Below are 21,476 nucleotides of genomic sequence, written 5' to 3'. Positions count from 1 at the left end.
CTCTTGCTATCTGGGTTTAGACATTAGTGCTCAGCGTAAAAGCGTTCGATTTTCTTAGCTGGGTAGGGCTTCATTTTGAAAAAAGCATGGCCCCTTTAATTAATACCTTCTTCCACAAAGACTCTGTGCACTAAAACGGTAAAAATTTATTATAACAAACACCACCAATTAGTTGCAGTTAACTACATCTCGCGTGATATCACAAGGTTTGACGTTATAATGTGGTGAAACACAAGCGATATGACATGAACATAAAAACAAACGGGGGCCATAATCACCCCACAATATAGGAAGTACATACAGAAGTTCCATATCAGTTGGTCACTGCGAGTGCTTAAGCAAATTTTGTAGGAAGCTCTTAGTGAGTTTCCGAAAGCAAATAAAAAAGCAGTGTTTCCATAAATGTTTTAACTTTTGCAACATGCAAAAAAAAGATACGATACTGTTTTTAAATAAATACACTTCTATTGCTTTGAGTCACTTTGAATTATATTATTCTCTATTCATCTAAATTTTAATTTTTGAATGAGGTTTTTAACAAACATACTGGTACACGGATACATACAATATGAGTTAGTCCACAACTTTTTCTACATATAATATTCTGCGATGCGTGAGTTTTTCGGTAAATATAAAGCTTTGTTAAAAAACGTCTGTTTGAACAGACAAGAAATTATTAGATGAATAAAAAGCCACAGAATATTGACATTTTTGATTCAAAGGGAACTTCATGGGGTGGGACGCAGACGACACATACGTGAGAAAGGCTTCCTTTGTTACGTCGTTTCAACATCGCCAGACGTTCAAAAGATGCAACAAGAGCTACTTTTACCAGCTGAGAAGGTGCGCTCACACGGAGTAGAATCCGTTTCAACAACCAATTCTCCAGAAAATAAAATCTGTCATTTTTACATTGATTCAACGCCTCCAGACGTTGAGTCAATGTAAAAATGACAGATTTTGCTGTGTGGGGCTATGACATGGCGTCGTTTTTCTTACATCTCCTTGGTAATAAAAAAAACGCTCTGAAAACCGGTCATCTGTAACGATGGGGGCCCGGGGTAGTTCCACGGTTAAGATGCTTCACTAAAATTATGATCGCGATAAATCAGTTTACAAAATGGGATTTAATTTTCAACGTCTGCAGACGTTGAATCAATGTAATGACGGATTTTGCTGTCTGGGTAGTTACCTTCCGTTGAAGTTTTTGGTTACCCAAGCTCGTGACGACAAACGCTACGTCACTTCCTTAAGGAACTTTTCACAGCGCGGCTTGTAAAACCAAGCAACAATCTAACACAAACGACATTGAAAAGACGGTGTCCAGCCGACAGAAATCAACTTTTACAGAAATTCGACGTTTGTCAACGTTGAATCAATGCAAAAGAACAGATGTTTTGTTAGTTGGGTACACACTGATAAACATAAGGTATATACATTATACAAGAAGCTGGTTACTTATAAAATCCATGCTTTCATCACATTTTAGCCAGAACATTAGTCTTTTCTATTGATTCAAAATCTATCATCTGCAGACGTTGAAACAATGTAAAAAGGGACTGAGATGTTGGATAAGATCCCAGAGCAAAATCTGCCAATTTTACATTGTTTCTACATTGGTCTACAGATGTTGAATCAATGTAAACATGACGGATTTTGCTGTCTGGGATGTTGACTGCAGCATCGCTGTCTGGGCACAAGCAGTTACCAATTCTACAGGAGACGCCACTTGAACTTTCGGTGGTTTATGACAGACAAGGCAACTGCTCTTAAACTGAACCACAAAAAGAAATCCCTATGTTTCAGTGATAATGTTTCATTCAATGGTGTCCGAGATACCAAGTGGTCTGTTTTACATAGTAGAATTTTTATAAAAAAAAATCCACTAGAGAACAAAACAAGTCAAACTTCTTTAGATTGGAAAACAAATTTATCTTCTGGAATATTTTTTTTTAAAGTAAGTACATCACTAATATCTTGGGCAGAGACCAATTTTAACCCACGATCACTTAGTGTCACGTTCATTATAGTTCTCAAATATCTGTTTTTTTGTAAGCAGTTGCCTTGACACTCGACAGGCTTTGACAAGCCAGTAAAGTCATTCTGGAGGTAACCAGCAGGCCATGGTAAAACATATTTTTGATAAAAGCCTTGGACGGAAAACTCACGGCTAGCTAGGGTGCGTAAGGATAGAAGAATAAATAAAAAGATTCGGAAAATAAAAAAATAAAATACACGGCTTTGGCACGGAGAAAGATTGTCACATTTTGACTTCATTCAAAGCAGTTGTACGTTGAACGAGAAGAGAAATGGAACAATTTGAGAGCTGGTTGTTCGTCGCGATTTTGTCCACCACGAGACGGCGCAGTCCACACTTCCCTTGTTCATATCTCAAGATCGAACCCCTTACGCGCACTCTAGCGGTCATCGGAGCAGCGCTTGAATTACCGAGCGGGGTCGCGAACAACAAAGAACGCTTTGGCGGGATCAACGTCGCTTGCGTCGACTAAACATTTCGCTCTTGCTTTTTTCTTCCGCCCAGCTTTTGCTCTTCATCCGACACAAGCGGAACTCACGAGTGAAATCAGGGTGAGCCATTGGACGGTAACTGGCCGGGACGCAGTAGTCCTGAAATAAAAAGTTGGCACTTAGTAAAATTGGCCTATTTATATTGATTCCAGTGTTTTTGCAAGATTGGTTAAGTTGTGAAAGATAAATAACTTAGTTATTAAAATGAGCAACAGCATGAATTTTTTTTTATTAACCAACAAATAACTATGACACAATTATTGTTACTAATTGAGTTGCTTAGCAGCCACAAATTTATCGCGCTGTAATTACTTTTACCTGTGGTTGCCATGCTAACCTTGCTTACAGCCCCACGGATAGTCAACAACCGCCTTTGTACAAATGTACATCTGAGAAGCATATTTCCAAAAGAAAAAAACAGATCTTTCTCTATAAGAAATGGGGAGCTTTTAGACCAACCTCTCAACTGAGGAAGTGTTTTAACAAACATGACCTTAAAGTACCTACCATGGTGCCTTCGGTGTAATAGAAGTTCTTGAATCCGTTTCGTAAAATGTAGATTTCCGGATAGTGGAGATGAGGATAACGATTCAGACAACGATCCTTGCTCCTAAGAGCACGAGCCATCCTGGGTCCTCGCTCCGAGCTGAATTCGCAGTAGAAGACAAGCACCGGAGGTTTGTATGTTCCGTTGCTTTGCGCCCACATGGGCTTTGGGTTGTGCAAATATCTACCAAAGAAAACCAAATAATGTCAGAAAAGAATTGAATTAAGAAAATTTATTTAATAACTCAGGTTATTATAGGGGTTGATCACATGCAAACTGTAGAGTGTATATCCTTTAATACCGCCATGCCAATGAGAGGAAGGAAATAAGATTTTTCTGAAAAAGGCATGACATCAGTTTTCGACTTTGTGATCCTAAGGATGCGATTTGGTTTTTAGTTGAATTTTAATAGTTTGTCTCTTTCAAGTTTTCGTCGAAAACCAGAATGCTTTTTGTGACGCAAGTATATACGCTTGAACGCATTTGACTGATACTTCGTTCCGCGTCATTGCACTCGCCGTGCATGAGAACAAAAGCTCAACTCGATGGTTTGCGTTTTATCCTTTGAAAGTTGTTACTTTTAAAACACTTCAACATGGTCGGAAGTTTTGAAACAGCAACTGCCCAGACAGCAAATCAGTCGTTTTTTACTTTGATTCAACTTTTGCTGACGAGAAACAGATGGTCTCGTTCACCAGAAATCTAATTCAAAGTGTGGACTATCACAAAATGTTTAGTGATAATTTCAATTACAACATCATGGGATAGTTTAATTACTTATGCCAGAACATCGCGTGAAGCTTTAGACTTCAGAGTTACGACCCCAAACAGCAAAATATGTCATTATTACATTGAATCAATGTAAAAATGACGGATTTTGCTGTCTGGGACAGTCCACCAAACAATGACGAGAGGCATACCGCTCGAAGAGCGTTTCTTCCTCCCAAACGCACGTTGCTCCGGTCACGTGACCACCATCGTGCTCGTACGGGTATCGACAATCGATTATCTCGAAGCATCCGATGTCGTGGCGATTGTTTATCAGTTCAATCAGCTGAAAACGAAACATTGTCGCTAACGAATTATGACTCAAACATGGAAGCATAAAAACCAACAACTTCAGATCTGTGAGCTTGCACACCAAAAGTGTCGGATGGAGTTTTGACAATTTATTTCTTGTTTCACGTGGGTAACCAATTAAAAGATGATTTAATTCAAAATACTGCTCTTGTTTCGTCATCCTCAAAATGTCTTCTGTTCCATCAATCTTCCAAGCTAAACTGTTGCTTCAAACCCAAATCATGAGCTTAGTTTAAATCTTAAAGATATCGTGACCAAAAAACTCTCTTGGGCGTGAGTACAATACAAAAAACTTTCCAAATCTACATCAGCGCCTCTTCCTACCGTGTGAGGAGTGATGTACTTGAGATCCTGGCACTTCCCCACCACCGTTTTCAAGGAGCAGACCCGACTAAAGTCCCCGATGAGGTTATCGTTGCTGCATCCCAGATCCACTGCCTTCATGACGTCAAGCTCATTGAAGGATCGAGACCTGTCATGATGATGATTTGTGACGTCACGTAAGTGTGGATTTTAACTGATGATGAATTGACGAAATCAGAGCAAAAAACTAGTTGGTATGTGATAGAAAAATATTTTTAACTTTTACCTTTCAGTAAGTCTACACCAGATACTATATACTGATCGTTTTAAAAGAGAATGACAGAAGTCCAAAAGAGGGCTTCTTTAAGACACATTGAGTTACGTAACTTTTTATTTTAATATTAAAAAATAAAATATTTTGTTTGGATAAAGTGTAAAGAAAGTTATCTGCAAAGAGCAACCTGTTCAAACTTGTGTTGTGTTCCTCTTCCATCTCGTAGGTGGTTGCTTCCGGAAGAGTCGGGGTGTCAACGAAGTCCGTCGTCTGCCGGCGTCGCAATCCCACAGGTGTACCATCTTGTCGCTCCTTCCCTGAGCGCTTGAGGATGAGGCGTGATCTTCTGGATGGAACAACAGGCGGGGCAGATGGAGAACGAAACAGCTCGCGAGGTTTCGGCTGAAAATATGAAATCATCATTTTCTAGTAAACGACTTAACGGGAGTGAAAAAATCGCAACGCAGGGTATCCAATTTCCAAAAGTAGAAGTTTAAGTAACTAACTACACACAGATTGTAATTTTACAAGTTTTCTCAAACTTGAACGCCTAAGAAGCTTTGTAGTTAAACATAAAACAAAACCGAATTTCATATTTGATAAAAAAATGATGGACAATTGGAGATGGCAAAGAACTTACCACTTGCTCCGCATAGCAGCTTTCCTCGTCTTCATTCACAGAAGCAGACAGCAACAAAGGGGCGGTAATGAGCCCGTCTATTCCATCAGGGGTGGCGGTAGTGCTCCTGTCCTTCCCAAGGGCGTCGTCGTTTCCCGCTTCCTGCCTTGCTTGCTTGTTCTCCTTCAACATTTCTTCGAGAAGCTTCTCGTCGACGTCACGCTGACTCAGGTCTGACGTCATCATCGCGTCATCACTGTCGGAGTCCGCGTCGTTCGAGCTGCAGAGTCGAGAATGGGAGAGAGGTTCGTCGTCATCAAAAGAAAGCTGGAAATAAAGACAAGATCATTAAAATTAGTAACAAATCTATAAGGTGTAGAACTGCAGATCCTTCATGCTTCCAACTTTTCTTAAAATTTCTACAGTAAATACTGAACACAAACAATACCAGGTGACCCTACTACGGACAGAGATAAGATAGAAATGCGAATGGTACGGTATGTTACCAGCTGCACTGAAGTTACTCACAATTTGCGCAGGAGCAGAAATTGGTCGGAAACTGGATTTCAAGGTCTCCATGGGAGAGGAATGCAAGACAGTCGCTTCGGTTGATTTTGATTTGCGATCTTTCGAAAAGGCCATTTTTCGGCGGGTTGAGTTAAAATCGTTCACCAACGTTGAGCTACGTTTGTGTCTCTTTGGAGAGCAGATGAGAGATGTGCTTGAGGAATCCAGTGATCGCTTTGTGCGACGTATTGGAGAAATACATCTGGACGCGTAAGGCCTTCCTTCATAAAAGGGAGCTGCAGAAGCTGGTCTGGATAACCGAGAGGTGCGAACAGAAAGAGACGAGATGCTGCCAGGTACAACACTTTTTTCTGGTGTCCTGGAGCCATTGGTGGGACTCTTGGCATCTCGAAGTTTTTTTTCAGCGTCTTCTCGTATCTGTTCTTCATTCTTTTTACTTTGTCTCTTGCTGATTGATGGACGATGCAAATTCAAGGTCATAGCACCTCCTTGAGACACAGAACTAAACGCCGATGAAGAGCTGGACGCAAAATTAGGAGCAAGAGGAGATGACACTGTCGATGGAGACATTGGAAAAGCAGAGTGACGACGACGGTGCAGTAAATTGAATGGAGATGGATTTGCCAGTGAGGAGATAGAATGCATAGGACTCGGAGACTCAACGCTGGTACGATGTTTGGAAAGCTTTGATGGTTGGAAGACCGGGCTATTCTCCTTTCCAGCATGCTGGCGCTTGTTCATCTGCAAAACAAACCACATTCAAAATCTAAAAGCTAACGACAAAGCAGATTCTCATACACCTGTATTTTACGTGCTAATATTTTAATTGTTTCCAAGCTTGACAGGAAAGCAACTCATTTTTGTCTTCAAGCTTGTTTTCACTGTCCTGCTAAGACACGGTCGCTTGCTATTGCTATGGACGGAACCGAAAATTTGAGCGTTGCACAATATCTTCACCAGGCGGCCACGCAAGATTATAGAAAGTAAGCATAGTTCCAGTCGTTGAGTCTTTATAAGAAGTCGAATCTTACGCATGAGCAGTTTCTTTACGTCACCAAAGCACAGTTTTCTTGGCACCCGATTACTGAATACGCACAGCTAATGTATCAGTAGAATTTCCATCCTCATAAGCTTTTGCTGCATTTAAATAATATTTTGGAGCATAGATTTTCCAGCCGGATGCCCTTCCTGACGCCAACCACAGTTATTGGCGGTGGGCCTAGCCTTTACTTAAAAATGTATTTCCTGCAAGGCAGCAGGATTTCTAACAAGTTTTAGCCAACCAGTCGAGGTTGTTGCCCATGAGGTGGGACGTGGACCCACTTGTTAGTTTGGTGTGTGATCAAGACCAGTGTTCCCAGAGACCCATGGTGTAACAATCCATGGCGACTGCCCAGGGTTCAAAGGTGCTACTTGTACCACACACCTACCTCCATATTCAGGTCAAATGGTATCTTGAAAATCACAGACGGCCGCATCTTGTCAAGGCAGTTAATGACTTCTAAAAGATGGAACTAATAATTGCTTTCCATACATTTAATTTTCGACTCGAAAAGTGCCAAGCCTGGTGATGATACGTTTCAATAAGTGTATACAGCACCCTTAACAATCCCTGCTACCTGCGAAGAAGCTGGCATTGACTTGAAGCGGCGATAGAAGTTAAGCTTTCCATCACCGACAACACTCGGTTGCTGGATGTTCGTGTTTTTGTCTTGAAAAGCTCTCTGATCAAACTTTGCTTCCATCTCGCTCAAGTCCAACGGACTTGGAGTGTCGACGAAACATCCTTCTGTAAAAATGAGGATAAACCAACATTAGTTGTTTGATAAAATTGTGACTTGATGAAATTAATGGAATTTTGTTCAACGAACTGCTAGCACAATTTGTGGAGTAAAAACAGTTCAAGAACCTCTTAATCCCAGTTGCAAAATCGTTCTTCTTTGAATCGATTCAACGTCTGTAGACGTTGACTCGATGTAAAAATGAACTAAATTGCTATCCGGGATAAAGTGTGTTCTAACAGAACAAGTCACCTTGATTACAGATCGTCTGAAACCGGTTGCTGGGCTCCACACTGCATTCCATTGACGATTCAGAGTTAAAACTATCTTCAGTCGACTGACTCCCGACTAACGTGGTGTTATTGCTCTCAACTTCGAGATCGTGAACATTTAGTGTCTCACTGTCCGCCTTTCTATCACTAGCTGACAGTCTTAGAGGTCGAAAAATCTGCTTCCTGGATGTTCTGCCACAAGCAATAGCACCTTAATTGGTACACAGGCTTCAACAGACACTGAAGTTAGCCTCACAACATTTTATTTTGAAACACAAACTCTGTGAGCTACTGACCTTGCGTCTGCAATCACATTGCTGGCTCTGATACGTTGAACACGAAAGGCTCTCCTCGGATCTACTCAAAGTTTTTGAAACTAACGGTTAGTTGCGGTACAACTATTTCAGAACTGCTACAACAAAAAGATGGTGTAAAGTAAATTCATTCGTATAACAGTATCAAACAGGGAATCTGAATTATGTAGAAATGAGGGCCTTTCTGACAGTCAGCACAAGGCTGAGAACTCACTAAAATAGAGAGCAATTGCTATTCGCCAACCATAACGGTGCAGTCAATACTTGCTACACTACACTGCCGAGAAACAGGGATAGACTGAATGTTGTGTGTAAGAAGATGACAAATATTTATATGCTTCAAAAGTTTATTCCTCTCATGAATGTACACTTGGGGTGTGCACTGTGCACTTTGTGCAGTGCTCGTGTGTCGGTGTTCAAAAGCCTGATTGCACGATAATAATGATGGTTAGGGGTATTGGAATACCAAGTAAAGTTCAGCTTAAACAGCCGATAATGTTTTGCCAATAGAACGATTCATTAATTTGCTGGTTAATTACAGTGTGACATTTAAAAGTGGTTTGAATGAATTTGACATGCTGTACGTTTCACAAAAGGATTTTCACAGAAGTTAAACTTTCCCAAATGGAACTAGTTCGGAAGTTCTGGTTATGCTCTTCTGTTGTGAGTGACGTCAGAAAGCTTGTTGTTCGGCACTTCCATGACTTTGAATGTTTTCATAAAAGTTTTCACTGTTTAACGTCAACTCAAAACTATTAATTTCAATTAATAGTGTAATTCTCCTGAAAAGCCGCATAAACTATTAAAGAGGGACCATGTGTTACACACCTTTGTTACAAGCAGACTTGAATTCAACAAACTAAACAGCTTTGATCTGTTTTTGTCTCTCTACAATCATCAGAAGCATGTTATTAAACATATCACCATTCACCATTAATTCTCGAAAAGAACAATAATATGGAACAAAAATCACCACCTGCCAAGTTACAACCAGCTTGAAAGTTGTAATTAGTTGAAACTACGTGCGTGAAAGTCTAATCACTACCTAGAACCACTTGACGATGAAAAAAAAATTGACAGCGTTCATTGGCTGCTTAGAATAACACCGGCGTGGTTTGTCGAACTTTCGGCTGAAGTGGCGTCCGTCGACTATCGGCGTCTTTGATGACGTAACAATAGTCCGGTTTCCATGATGAAGAATAAGAAATAGGTTGAAAAATACACATTTCTGAATGGACGAAGAGATTTTGTAAAACAGCTTTAGCACTCAAATTACGCCCAGGCAATTTTGTAAGCGTTTTCTGACAATAAATAAGCATCTTCGTGCATTAATTTAACGTCTGCGGATGTTAAATCACTATAAAAACGAACTAGTCTGCTGGCTGGTTTAATGTGTCAACTCTTTTTACGCTAGTACACCGTGTAAAAGGTGATATAGTTTTGCACGACACACCCACAGACTAACAAATAGTTTACTGCCACTTTAAACTCGCTTTTCAGGCAAATTGGAATTTCTCGCTTCCGAGTTACCACCTAACACTTGTTTGTTTGACAATAATTGGTAAATTATACAGATGACCTTCCGGGTTGGACATCTGGGGTTGCCGCAGGTTATTATTTTTGGCTTATCTCTTGTAAGGAGCTTACCACATAGTACCACACATTTAATTATACTCTTTTATCTTGGTTAGTAGGCATAGTATCTGGTTAGAAGAAAACTTTTTCGTTGGGACGGCATTGCAGCGCAGATCCTCTTCTGTTGTGGCAAAGACAAGATTAATGTACAAGATAAAATTAACGTACGACAAGAATCAACATAAACCCTATCAAGAATAATTGTTATTTAGCAAGCTATGCGTGATTTTGACGAAGTAAGCTACCTGGAAAATACGTTACAAGCTTCTAAGAATTATCAAATTCAACATATCAAACTAAATTGTATTCATGGACATTGAATCTTGAAATGCAAAATTGACAAGTTAGTAGTCAGAATTGTTGATACAAAGCGAAGTGGTGGACGCCGACGTAAACGCGTTCAGAAATTTTGAATGAGCCGACCGTTGGAAAATCCCAACGTGCCTCGGCATGGGCGCTATGACGTCACACCTTGAGAATTTCTCGTAAAGAATTTCGCTTTGTGTCACCGCCTACGATCTCTTGCCTACCGAGTTTCGCTCCTTGCCAGAAAAATCAGTTTTTTTTAACATTTCAACAACAATTAACAGTCAACACCAAAATTAACAGATCAACAATTAACAGTCAACACCAAAAAGGACTGATTTTCTGACTGGGAACAAAATTTGACTGGAGGTTGTAGTACCCCAAGTCATCCTCGGTATAACTCATGTAAAGCAACGGCAAATGTATAAACAGGTTTATATACCAAGAAGCCAACATGTTTTGTTTGTTAGCATGTGATGTGGACTGCACTCAAAATCGATGAGATGAGACAAAAAGATGAGACAAACGAAAACTACTTTAGAACATTAAGCTCAATTATAAAAGTTGAGGCTCCCCCACGACAGGGTATTTTTCAGGTAAGCATATCAATAAATGAAAATAATATAAACACCATTGGACAACTAATCCAGCCTTCCAAACCCCGCAAAATGACAGCATCGTAAACCACCCTAAAGAAGTTTCATAGCTACACCGCGTGCTGAGACTACATTGATGATGTTACTAAAACGATACTATCTGATACCGCCAATAAAGGCGGAAGCGAAATATTGTTCTGAATGACACATAGCCTCCCTGCTGTCAGATCAGCAGCAATTAGGAAAATTTAAGTTTCTTAAAAATTGCAGAACACACACGGTTGCCAAAAGTTGGTTGCAAACAACGCTTGAAAAGAATATTGATATGGAATAAAATACGCGGTAACGTTAGAAATTTTGTTTGAACAATCGCAAGTAAATTAGAAAAGAAAGTTTTTCTCTAGGAAACAATATTTTGAGCTAAAAGTATTGAGTACCGTATGTAAAATTGCAACTATCCCCATTCTACACGAGGAAACATTTACCTGCCCACGCAAACATTCAATGGAGATAAGCTTGAATAAATGCAAGCAAAATGCTTCTATAAATACCTGAAAAGCACGGGTAGAATTAATATTGTTTTTGGACACGAGTTTTTCTACTTTAAACGTTCTAATCAAGACAAAAAAAATGATGTCGACTGCACAGATGGAATGAGACAACAAAGTTGATTATGGTTCGGCGTTTATCTGCCTACCAACAAATTAACTCTTGGTATGTCAAATGCGGTTGATGTTGTGCTCAGTATTCACAAGCTTTTTTTGAATGGATGGCGGCTGGATTCGAATGAAGCGGGAAGGAAATTGCTGATGCGTTGTAACGCTTGAGTGATCACGCCATTTGACGGTTACGGCGCGAAAGACAAAATTCGCTGAACACAAAGGTCAAAAGAGCCACATCGCGTATTTGGCTTCATCATCATTGCAGAAATGTCGCGGTTTATGTACATTTCCCTCTTTGTGATTAAGCAATAAAGCCAGTTAAGTTACTATGAAAACATAACCAAGCCGTGTTACATGACATAACCTGTAAACCGGACTAAGATTTTGGCATGGACACGTCCAACACTAAACATGCCCGGGCAACTTAGCGTCCGTAGTTACGCAGCAACACTTCACCTGTTCGCCTGCTTTTTGTCATGGTTTTCGACAAAGAAAAACGTTTACTATTTACAGAAAAAACATTAAGGCTTCCAGAAAAGGTAAGAAAACCAAAACATTTCGACTGTAACATGATCTGCTGTGTGCTACCGAGTAAAAAAATCTTCTGATGGCCTCTACTATATCCAGCACACTAACTCCAGTGAGGAATGGAGTCTCATTTCAAATCAACAGTGTGTGTGTTACAGTAGTTGTGTTTCACATTACCTCAAAAACAGTCATAACTTTGGATACAAGAAGCCAATAATGCGAGTGAAAAAGTACAAAAATTATTTTGCAACCTGGTTCGTTAATTAGACAAGAAAGAAAGCCGAACAATCTCGGCGTACCCCTAATGCAATCATCTTTTCACGATTGGGTAATGGGTAGTTAAGATTAGGAAAGCATTGCTAAAGGTTATATTGTGCAATGTGCATACATGAAATAGAAATAACTCAAAGTTACCTCATGATATTTTCAATGCAATTAGAAGTTCAGTATTTTTTTACCTCAAACTTAAAAAGGAAAGGCATCAAAGTGTTGTTTTGCAACAGTGAAAATCATTTAAAAATGCACTTGAAACCAAAATAGTTATTAAAAAGGGAAACAGTAGCGGCCTGCAAGTTAAGATAATCTCGAGGGGATGCTATTAGCATTCAGCAAATTAGGATGAACAATGATTTGAAAATGCCTTGCAGCGATCTACATTTTTAGATCGGCAACATTTTTGTACAGCACGACATGAATGTAACTTACGACAAGAGTAAATAACCAAACAGACTAAGCTGTGAGGGTGAAAACGACCAACTTCACTAAACTAACTAAAACCATGCACATTTAGCATAGAGAAACGACTCCAACCCACAGATCTATGCAGCTAAGTTGCTTGCCAAAAGGTGAAATGCAAACACAGCCGATTAAGACATTATCAGCCTCAAACAACTTAACTTATAAAAAGCTGCTGTCATACAATTGACATGTACACAATAGAGGGCAAGTTAGCCGCCTCAACACAGGCAGAAAAGTTTTACCAACTCTACAAAATGCTCTGCGCATTGAAGACAGATAGAAACAGATAACCAAGCGCATTGTCATCCTGTTTCTATTTGACGTCATTAAACGTTGTTGAAATGTAAATTGATCGAAGAAAGCACATTCGTTCAAGCTAAAAACGACAGGTGTCAAGCGAGCAAAAAACGCGCCAATTTCAAGCCACGTTCAAACGTTTGTTTAGAACTTTGATGGAAGGGTGACGAAAATCTGCTACGCAGATTGTAAATTTTTTACTCACGGTGTTAAATCAATTTAACTAAGGGGTGGTCAAAGTCAACAACTTTATTGCAAGACCAATTCGTTCGTTTTAATTCTGGAATTAAATACGCAAATCAAAGCAGTTATCAAACTAGCACAACGACATTTATCTTCTAATCGTTCTTGATTAATAGTTACAAGATGAAACCAACGAACAAGCCTAGATCATCCATGTCAAAACAGTCTCAGACAGCAAATCAGTCAATTTTTGCAGATTCAACTTCTGCAGACGTTGAATCAATGTAAAAAATGCCTGATTTGCTGCCTGGAATTTTGTTCGATATAGTACGTTTTCTAAAAGCAATAGGCGAGGTAATATGGTGAAGAACTGAAAAAGCAACATCTCAAAATACGAGATGAAAAGGATGTATCGATTTAAGACAGTGACTCTTTGTCAATGGATGTGCTGCGGTAAAAATATCATAGGAAACTATCTAAAAAAAATTCCCCTCAGATGAAGGATATGATGTCATCTACAGAGTGAAGGAGCCATATGTCGGGCATGGCAGCAAGATGACACTTATATAAGGCGAACGCAGTTAAAAATCGTAAAGTAGATAAAATTAAAAAATCATACGTATTCGATGGTCTTTGCGAACATCATTATTGCAAATCATCAAGATCTGATCAAGTCTATCATGGAAGAAAAGCACTAACTAAACTATATCAGCTCTGGCTCATGTTTCTACCCCGTTTTCCCTTGAAAAGATTTTGAAGATTGATTCTTTCACCCTAACAGCTTTTTCTAGACAAAATTTTGACTATTTATGATCTCATTTATCTTTTCTGCTGTAGCAACACGTACACGGTTGAGAACCTGTGACCGAAAAAATCTTCTTGAGCCAAAATAGAAGTAAAAAACAAACAAAAGACAATGCATGCATTGCACAGCTTTGGGGAGTAAATTCAAAACATGACAACTCGTGCTCAGGACCAGTTGCTGCACTTGACGTGATATACGGCGGTCAAGCACATCACTTCTTTCAATGCAAGATCCATTTATCCATTGGAAAAATTGAAAATGGAAACATTGTTCCCTTTTCGCGGGCTTAATATCTAAAACAATTGGCGCATGTCACCAGATAAATTAACACCCTTAAAACCCAAATATTGCAAAATGCCTAATTAGGGACATCAACCTAACTTCATTTTGTTAAGTGACGAGGTAGTAGTAGTAGGAATCCAGTTTTAATCCGGTGATGTCCCCATTACTGAGGGTGGCCGGATTCACCTCTAATTGCCACAATCGCCTTCACACCCTTCAACTTCTAATCCAGCAAGTTCACAAGTTTCTCGATATTCCTTTTGTCCATCAGCTTCACACCACGCATTGCTCTATATTTAAATGTAAACTAACTGCTTTTGGCTTATATTGATAGATATTTTTGTGCGACAAAGCAAAAAAGGATCTAAATGATTTATCTTTTAAACATTCTAGCGGCTGCTGCAACAACTGACGAACTCGGCTTGTGGAAAAAATAAATACAACTACTGCATATAACATAATTGGTCTGTTGTAAAGGTAAATCTCAGCTGGTTTCAATCGTAAAACCAAACCTACAATGCTTCGTCTTCAAAAGTCGGAAAACATACAAAGTACTCACCATCGTCTTGTATCACTTGAGGGGAATTGATGCTAGATGCAAAGGACAATGCAGCAGGAGATGGGTGTATAATGTGGGGAGAATCTAAGCTGGAAACACTGGACAAAGATAACCTCTTAGTTGGGGTATCAGAAGCCTCTCGACTGCAATGAAAAAAGGCATGTTACGCTGGTTTGCTATTATTTCATTATCACGATGATCCTGACCAGTAGAAATAGTTATGAAGACAAAAAACACAACAAAGACATACTGACTTCGACACCATTCGTCATTACACATGACTAGGAAACTCTGTTCGGAAAGCTAGTGCAAACCGCTACTACCACGACGATCCCGCAGCATCAGGCTGAAAGATGTTATTTGCATCTACATACGGTATGTGAAGTAAACAACGATCATGCTACTGAAGGCGAAACTCAATCTATTGCATTTATGAACATGCCAAACTTTCAAACACAAATTGTGCTTGTAGCCATGCTGTGCAATTGTTATAAGCAACAAAGCTGCTATAGCGCAATATTGAAAACACATTTCAGATGGTACATTAAGCATAGATAATTTTTGAAACTCACCTAGTATTCAAGTCTCTAAAGTCAAATGCAAGACTGGACATAGGTGACATATGCATGGGAGAACTATCTTTAGGAGAATACAAGCTTGGTGAATATCCTCCATGGTTCTTAGAATATACAAACCTGCATAAAAATTTACCTTGTACAAAACTTGTGAAAAAAACAACGGAAAGCTTTTTCTCTGATCGAGATAGTTAAACTTGTTACAATAACTTTTCTGTCCATTCATTCGCTTCAGTGACCGAATTTCAAATCTACCAACAAAAATGCAATTTAATCTAAAATCAAAGCAATGTCAGTTTTGTTAACAGCAAGCGAACTTGACATTCGGAAGCAACGACGTTCTAATAATACTAAATACATTTTCGTTGAATACGTTTGAATAAAGACCGACATAGAAGAAATCATCCCTTTACTTAAATGACGCGGGTCTCAGGTTTTTGGTAGTAGTTAGGTTCTAGCAGACTATTTCTTCTGTTTGAAAAACAAATTAGCTTAGGATTACTTCAAAATTAAATTGCACATCAAAATTACCGATTTTTCATAACAGACTTGCAGCCCGAAGACTGGAAAAGCGTTGCTGGCTTCGGCAAGTTGCCTACCCCAGCAGAGGAGCATAAGTTATCATTAGGCAATCCTGTGGCAGTTGTCGACTTGGATGTATGAGAATTTAAGGAATTAAGGAAACTTGGACGGATCACTGCTGAAGATGAACGGTTGGATGCAGCCGATGAAAATCCGGAGTCCGTCATCACGATTCCTCGCACATCTACGTCGGATATAGAGTTTCTATCCAAGCCACGGGACAAGACCACAGAACAAGTATGAATTTACTCTTTAATTTACACCGCCCCTCGTTCTAAATGAATAAAAAGAAATTAGATTCTAAAAAGGCGTAACCGCGATGTCTGCAATTACAAACAACAATCGACTTTTAAAATCCTGTAAAACGTTACGACCTAAATCTATTTGCAATTAAAACGATCAGATTAAACCCATTCGTGTAAATTTTAGAGATTTTGCTGTCAAAAATAAATATGCCAAAATCGAAGAAAACTTGATAAGTGATACAACCCTGACAATGCATCGTGAGTCGTGACAATCTACAAATCTTTCTTTCGGCGAGTTGAATAGTTTTTGACCAAAACAAGCCTCTTCACATAGCTGAGCCCACTTCATAACATCTGTTATGTCGAGTCAAGACAGACTCAGCGATGTGCAAAGCAAATTGACTCTACATTCACCGCAGCTACAGCTCAGCTGACATCGAATTGTTTCTGAATCGTTCTCATTCGCAGTCAGTATTTGGTGGATGCGGTGAGTCTTATCCCATAACATAACACTCTTCTATTCTATTGGGTTTACCAGAAGCTATCTCACAAGGTAACAAGAAGGACAACTGTTTCTAGGCTGTCGTTGCTCTAGTTCAGATGAAATGCTGTTTGGAGTTGCTCGCAATTCTGCAAAGCAGTTTGGAGAAAAACACAACTTTAAACTATGCAGCAGCCAAAACTATTCCAGCTGAAGACTGCTCCTTGAAAGAAATTAATATAAAACCCCACATCTGCTATATAGTTCAACATTATAATTGCCCATATTTTTGTTGGGAGAACCTCTATCACACACTCTAAAGTGAACCATTGAATCTGTTGAACCATATCACACTAACTAGCCGCACTAGCGTATAGCTGGTATTTTCATTCCTGCCAGGGGTAGGACAACACGAAGCAATTTATGCATTCAGCGAGTAGGCTATTACCAGTGCGATGTTCTAAAAAAGGTTTCAAAAATACATTGAACCACTCTGCTAAGTAAGGAGGACAAGTATAAACTGTCGCATCTCGAACTCGTATACGCTTCCTTCAGAAAAAGTGTTTCAGAAAAAAGAGAATCAACAAAAAGGCCTTTTTCTTGCGGCAGGTCAGACGAACACGGCACCTCGCCCAATGTAAGTGGAGCACAATTCACGCTTCCTAAAGCAAAGCCACCTGTGAAAAGTTTTTATATGATGGATTGTTCCAAAATATTCGGCAAATATGACCAACCAAAGCCAGCGAGTCCAAGTAAGTCATCATACTTAATCTGAGACGTGTTGTGCCTTGCTTGTTAATGGTACAAAAAGCGAACCCTCTACCGAAACCATATTTTCTAATAGAGTAGATGAAAAGCATGCATTACTTTGGCTTTTATGACCTCAACGGTAGTTATATTTAATTCTTAGTTGTTAACATGATTGATTTAGACTTTTGTATAGCAGTTCTTTCATGATTAGCATTAACAAAAAGAATGATGTTTAATTGTTTATTCTATTCACTCGGCACTACTAAACTGAGAGTTATCGTTAACGTTGCTTAATTGCAAATGCTGTGAAATAACCATCATCAATTTTAATCTGCTTATCAGTTCGATTACAGAGCAAGGTGTTTATTGATTGAGCTACCTAGAATCCAGGGTACATCTAGGCCAAAGACCTTGCTTCTTACAACATTCCTCTACACTCAGTTCGTTTGAAGCAATAGAAAAACACCTACAATTGCTGTAAACTTAAACTGCTTTAAAGCAAAAGACGTTCAAAGTATGATATCTGAAATCACGCAGAGGTGATGCATGCCATCAGTATGGCACCAAATCAAGTAATTTAAACAAAAACAGCACAAACAAGTCCAAAGCTGGCAGCTGGATGCAATATCAACACGTAATGTTGTGACCGTTGTTCTGTCGATTTTGCAGCAGCTAACAGTCAAGCAACTGCATGGCTGCCAATTTTTTGTAGTGTTTAGTTAGGGGGTACACATTTTATGACAGTCTGCAAAATCTTATGACATCGCAACAAAATAATCTCAGCCGTTATAAACTATGTTTCTGCTTATTGAATACACATTTTTAAAGATCATTTTTGCAAATTAAAATATCAAGACGCTTTAAACTTCAAGAAAAACATTTGGATGTAGCGTAGAAAGGATTAAAACTGTTCTAAAATTCGAAGTATGCCAGCAACAGTCAATATTACTCAATAATGATCAATATAAGCCAGAGCCGTCTATTTCTGCATGTAATTTTACATCTGCTATATGTGGAAGTGCTCAAAGACGCATGACAAAATATTCTAATCGAATCGCTTTCTGTCATGAGAAAACTAAACAGTTTGAATTTTTACGTGTTATCAAACAGATTAACTTCTCTGAAAAATCATTTTTTTCCCAGCCAGCAAAGCAGTCGTATGTTAGGCGTCTGTAGACGTTGAAGGTTTGTAAAAAATCACTGCGTGTTCAAAGCTGAATAGGAATGTAGGTGCATTGTGAGAGTCTTGATGGTCTTTTGTTAGTTTAACAAAATCGTAACCGCCGATTTAGAAGACTTTAAGATCGAATAAATTCGTTGAAACGACCAATAAACCACAAAAGCTTTGTTTCAAAACGAGTATTGCATTTCGCCTTTCAGCGCCGAGAATACCCACACGTTGTTGTGACATCACATAATGTTAAAAAGTTGAACAAAAGATACAGCGAGGTAACTTTCTGATCACTGCAGCCGTTAGCCTACTGAGTAGATGAAAATACAGTAATTTTGAAGCAAAACAAATGCCTTGGTTAGACAAGTTCCAGACGATTCGTCCACAAATGGCCCACAACCGTGAAGTGTAATTCACTTAAAACTGGCTGCTTGAAGTAAATAAACACGGAAGGATAATTAATCATGTAAATTTACAAGTTGGAAAAATTACAAATCTAATGCAGCTAAAGCTAGAAGTGACTAGACGTTGAAACAATGCAAAATCGCAATTTTATTGTCTGGATAGTTATCTTGTTACAAACCCAAATACAGAAGCAAATCCGGCTACCATTTTTCCAACACTAGCAAGAATACAAAAAACAGTCTGTGAAGTAGATTTCTTGGTAAACAATTTAACTGCAGAAAGACCAATTTAACACATACAAACACAAGTCACGTATATTAATTTACCTGCTGAAAAAATCTGACAATAAGTGTTCCAAAACTTCATACTAAACATGCGCAAATATGCCTGAATAGAAGTTGCTTCTCTGGAGAAATAGATGGCCAAGGGTCGGGCATCTCAAATTACCGCGCTGTGGTTGAATCTAACAGTTTTACGTTGATATTGCAATAAAGTACATTTGAAATTTGATACGATCCAGTTGCTCAGCTGCAATGCTTCCTAACTGATTGATACTTCAGCCGCTTGTCACTAAAGATTAAGATGAGTTTCCTTCCTAGCTCGGCTTCTGACAAAGCCATATTGCAAGTGGGCTTTAAACTTCTTCGGAGTTTATATCTCTGACACATTTTTTCTGGAAGGCGATTTGTCACACAAATTTAGTTAAATTGTAGTAGTAATGTCCATAAAAAGTTTATGATGTATTTTGTTGATGACTAAAAATCCATAACAAAAATTGAAACTGTATTTTGTTGCTGACTATATTGGTGATTTTTGTGGAAGGTCGTCGTCGTTCGTATGAAGCAGAAAGTTTGTGGTCAGCCGAAAGAAAGACTTGGAGCCAACTTTTCGTCAGATCTTCAAGTGTGCAGAGGCCTGTTATTCCGTTGGGAGGGGAATAGATGGGACACCCAAAGATGTGGTTGGCTGTTTGCTCCGTCGCACTGCACTGACACGCAGCAGTGCTGCTCATGGCCCAGCGTGTCAAGCCTTCAATTGACATAAACTATTGCTTGCATACCAAGAGCAAAATGCAGGAAAGATCGGTAAAAATGAGTGCCCTTGCAGTCCTATTTAAGGTAGCACCTCCCTGACAAACAGTATGACACTTGTGCTACACCTATACTATACACATAGCAACTGAGTTGTGTGCTATAGCCTATCAGTGTACTTCAAAATCTGATATTAATGCAGCTGTTTCCTGCTATGTGGAATCAATAGCTTTCAGGCCTCTAAGCTCCCAGCGGTCATCGCCGCTGGAAAGTCGTCAAATAGCCTCCAAAACTACCGCGACGACAGGCCATGTTTGGTCGCTGGCTTCCGCAAGCCAACACTCCTCCACTCCGTTGGTATTTCAAACTTTTTTCGTCACTCACGTTTGTGTCAAACTTTGATCTTTTCACCTAACCTTTTTTTCATAAACAAGCTCACACGCCCACAAGAAATATTGCTGATCAAAGTTTGGCAAAAAAGCTGAACGTCAACGTACAAGAACTTGTTTGCGTTGTTCTTATCTGAATGAACGTAAAAACACGATATTACAGTAATTAATCGATTTTTAAAAACATGACTTTAATGGATTTTTTATTTTGGCTTCCGAGCACAATACTATTGCCGCCGGGAAGAAGCTCTGGCAGGCTGTGCTTGGTCGTAGGAAAAATACAGAAGTTTAGAGGCCTGGCTTTGATAAATTTTCATCACATTGCATGTCTGTTCACAGACATGAACAGGGAGGAACTTAACTCGCATGCATTATGTTATGTTGTGGAATCGTGAACACTGAGTACCAGTTACCACTAAGCTAATTATAAAATTTATTCAGTTTGAATTTCTATTTCAAAATGAATTCACATTAAAAAGCAAACAGTTCTATTTGCAACTGGCTGCGTAGGCGAGTGGTGAGAGCATTGCAACGGTAATCGAAAGGGTGCCGGTTCGACACCGCTCAAGAGCATGCGGCTGTGTCTCTGGCAGGACACTTAAAGGCATGCCTGAAGGCGGGCACGAAGATTGGCTTCCTTGCCTTCCCGTCCACTTAATCTAAATCTTCAACCACTGGGCGAAAGCCGGGATACAAAAAAATGCACCCTTTCAAAAACAATGACTAAAAATTCAAAAACAATAACTGTCAGTGCAACGCAGTGAAACTAGAATGCAAGCTATTGTTTCTTCATTCCTGGGTTGCATCACTGCACCTGAAGTTTTAAGCATGAAATGCACGTTCAAACTCTTATCTAAAGTTTTAAAACAATGATATTTTAACGTTTGAAAACTGTTGTTTTTAAAGGTAGGATAACATGCTTTTATGTTGATTAACTGTTGCTATAGCTTGATTAAAGCTATCATGTGCAGCACTTGATGTTGTTATTGAGAGATCTAAGCTACCGATA

At 39.2% G+C, this 21,476-nt stretch overlaps 1 protein-coding gene across 1 annotated transcript; it reads right to left on the bottom strand.

The window, feature by feature from the left end:
* Positions 1 to 131: 131 nt before the first annotated feature.
* Positions 132 to 16,245, bottom strand: LOC145778145 (uncharacterized). Its single transcript, XM_082589570.1, has 11 exons — positions 15,945 to 16,245; positions 15,411 to 15,533; positions 14,839 to 14,981; positions 7,500 to 7,669; positions 5,881 to 6,621; positions 5,374 to 5,679; positions 4,921 to 5,135; positions 4,481 to 4,628; positions 3,997 to 4,130; positions 3,037 to 3,259; positions 132 to 2,628 (listed from the first exon to the last, which is right to left on the bottom strand). The coding sequence occupies exons 1-11, from the start codon at positions 16,160 to 16,162 to the stop codon at positions 2,488 to 2,490; spliced, it is 2,562 nt and encodes an 853-aa protein (XP_082445696.1). The 5' UTR covers positions 16,163 to 16,245; the 3' UTR covers positions 132 to 2,487.
* Between the last annotated feature and the right edge of the window lie 5,231 nt (positions 16,246 to 21,476).

This window comes from Aplidium turbinatum, chromosome 10, assembly GCF_918807975.1.
Source record: "Aplidium turbinatum chromosome 10, kaAplTurb1.1, whole genome shotgun sequence".
Lineage (NCBI taxonomy): Eukaryota > Metazoa > Chordata > Ascidiacea > Aplousobranchia > Polyclinidae > Aplidium > Aplidium turbinatum.
Note: the sequence above shows the minus strand (reverse complement) of the source record. Positions and strands in the feature narration are given on the sequence as shown.

Bases quoted from the DNA above. Each gene is read 5' to 3' on its own strand.
- LOC145778145 (XM_082589570.1), bottom strand. From the start codon at position 16,162: ATGACGGACTCCGGATTTTCATCGGCTGCATCCAACCGTTCATCTTCA. The intron at 15,534-15,944 runs GTAATTTTGATG...ATTTTTATGCAG, and splicing joins AAGTCTGTTATGAAAAATCG to GTTTGTATATTCTAAGAACC. The intron at 5,136-5,373 runs GTAAGTTCTTTG...TCATATTTTCAG, and splicing joins GCTGCTATGCGGAGCAAGTG to CCGAAACCTCGCGAGCTGTT.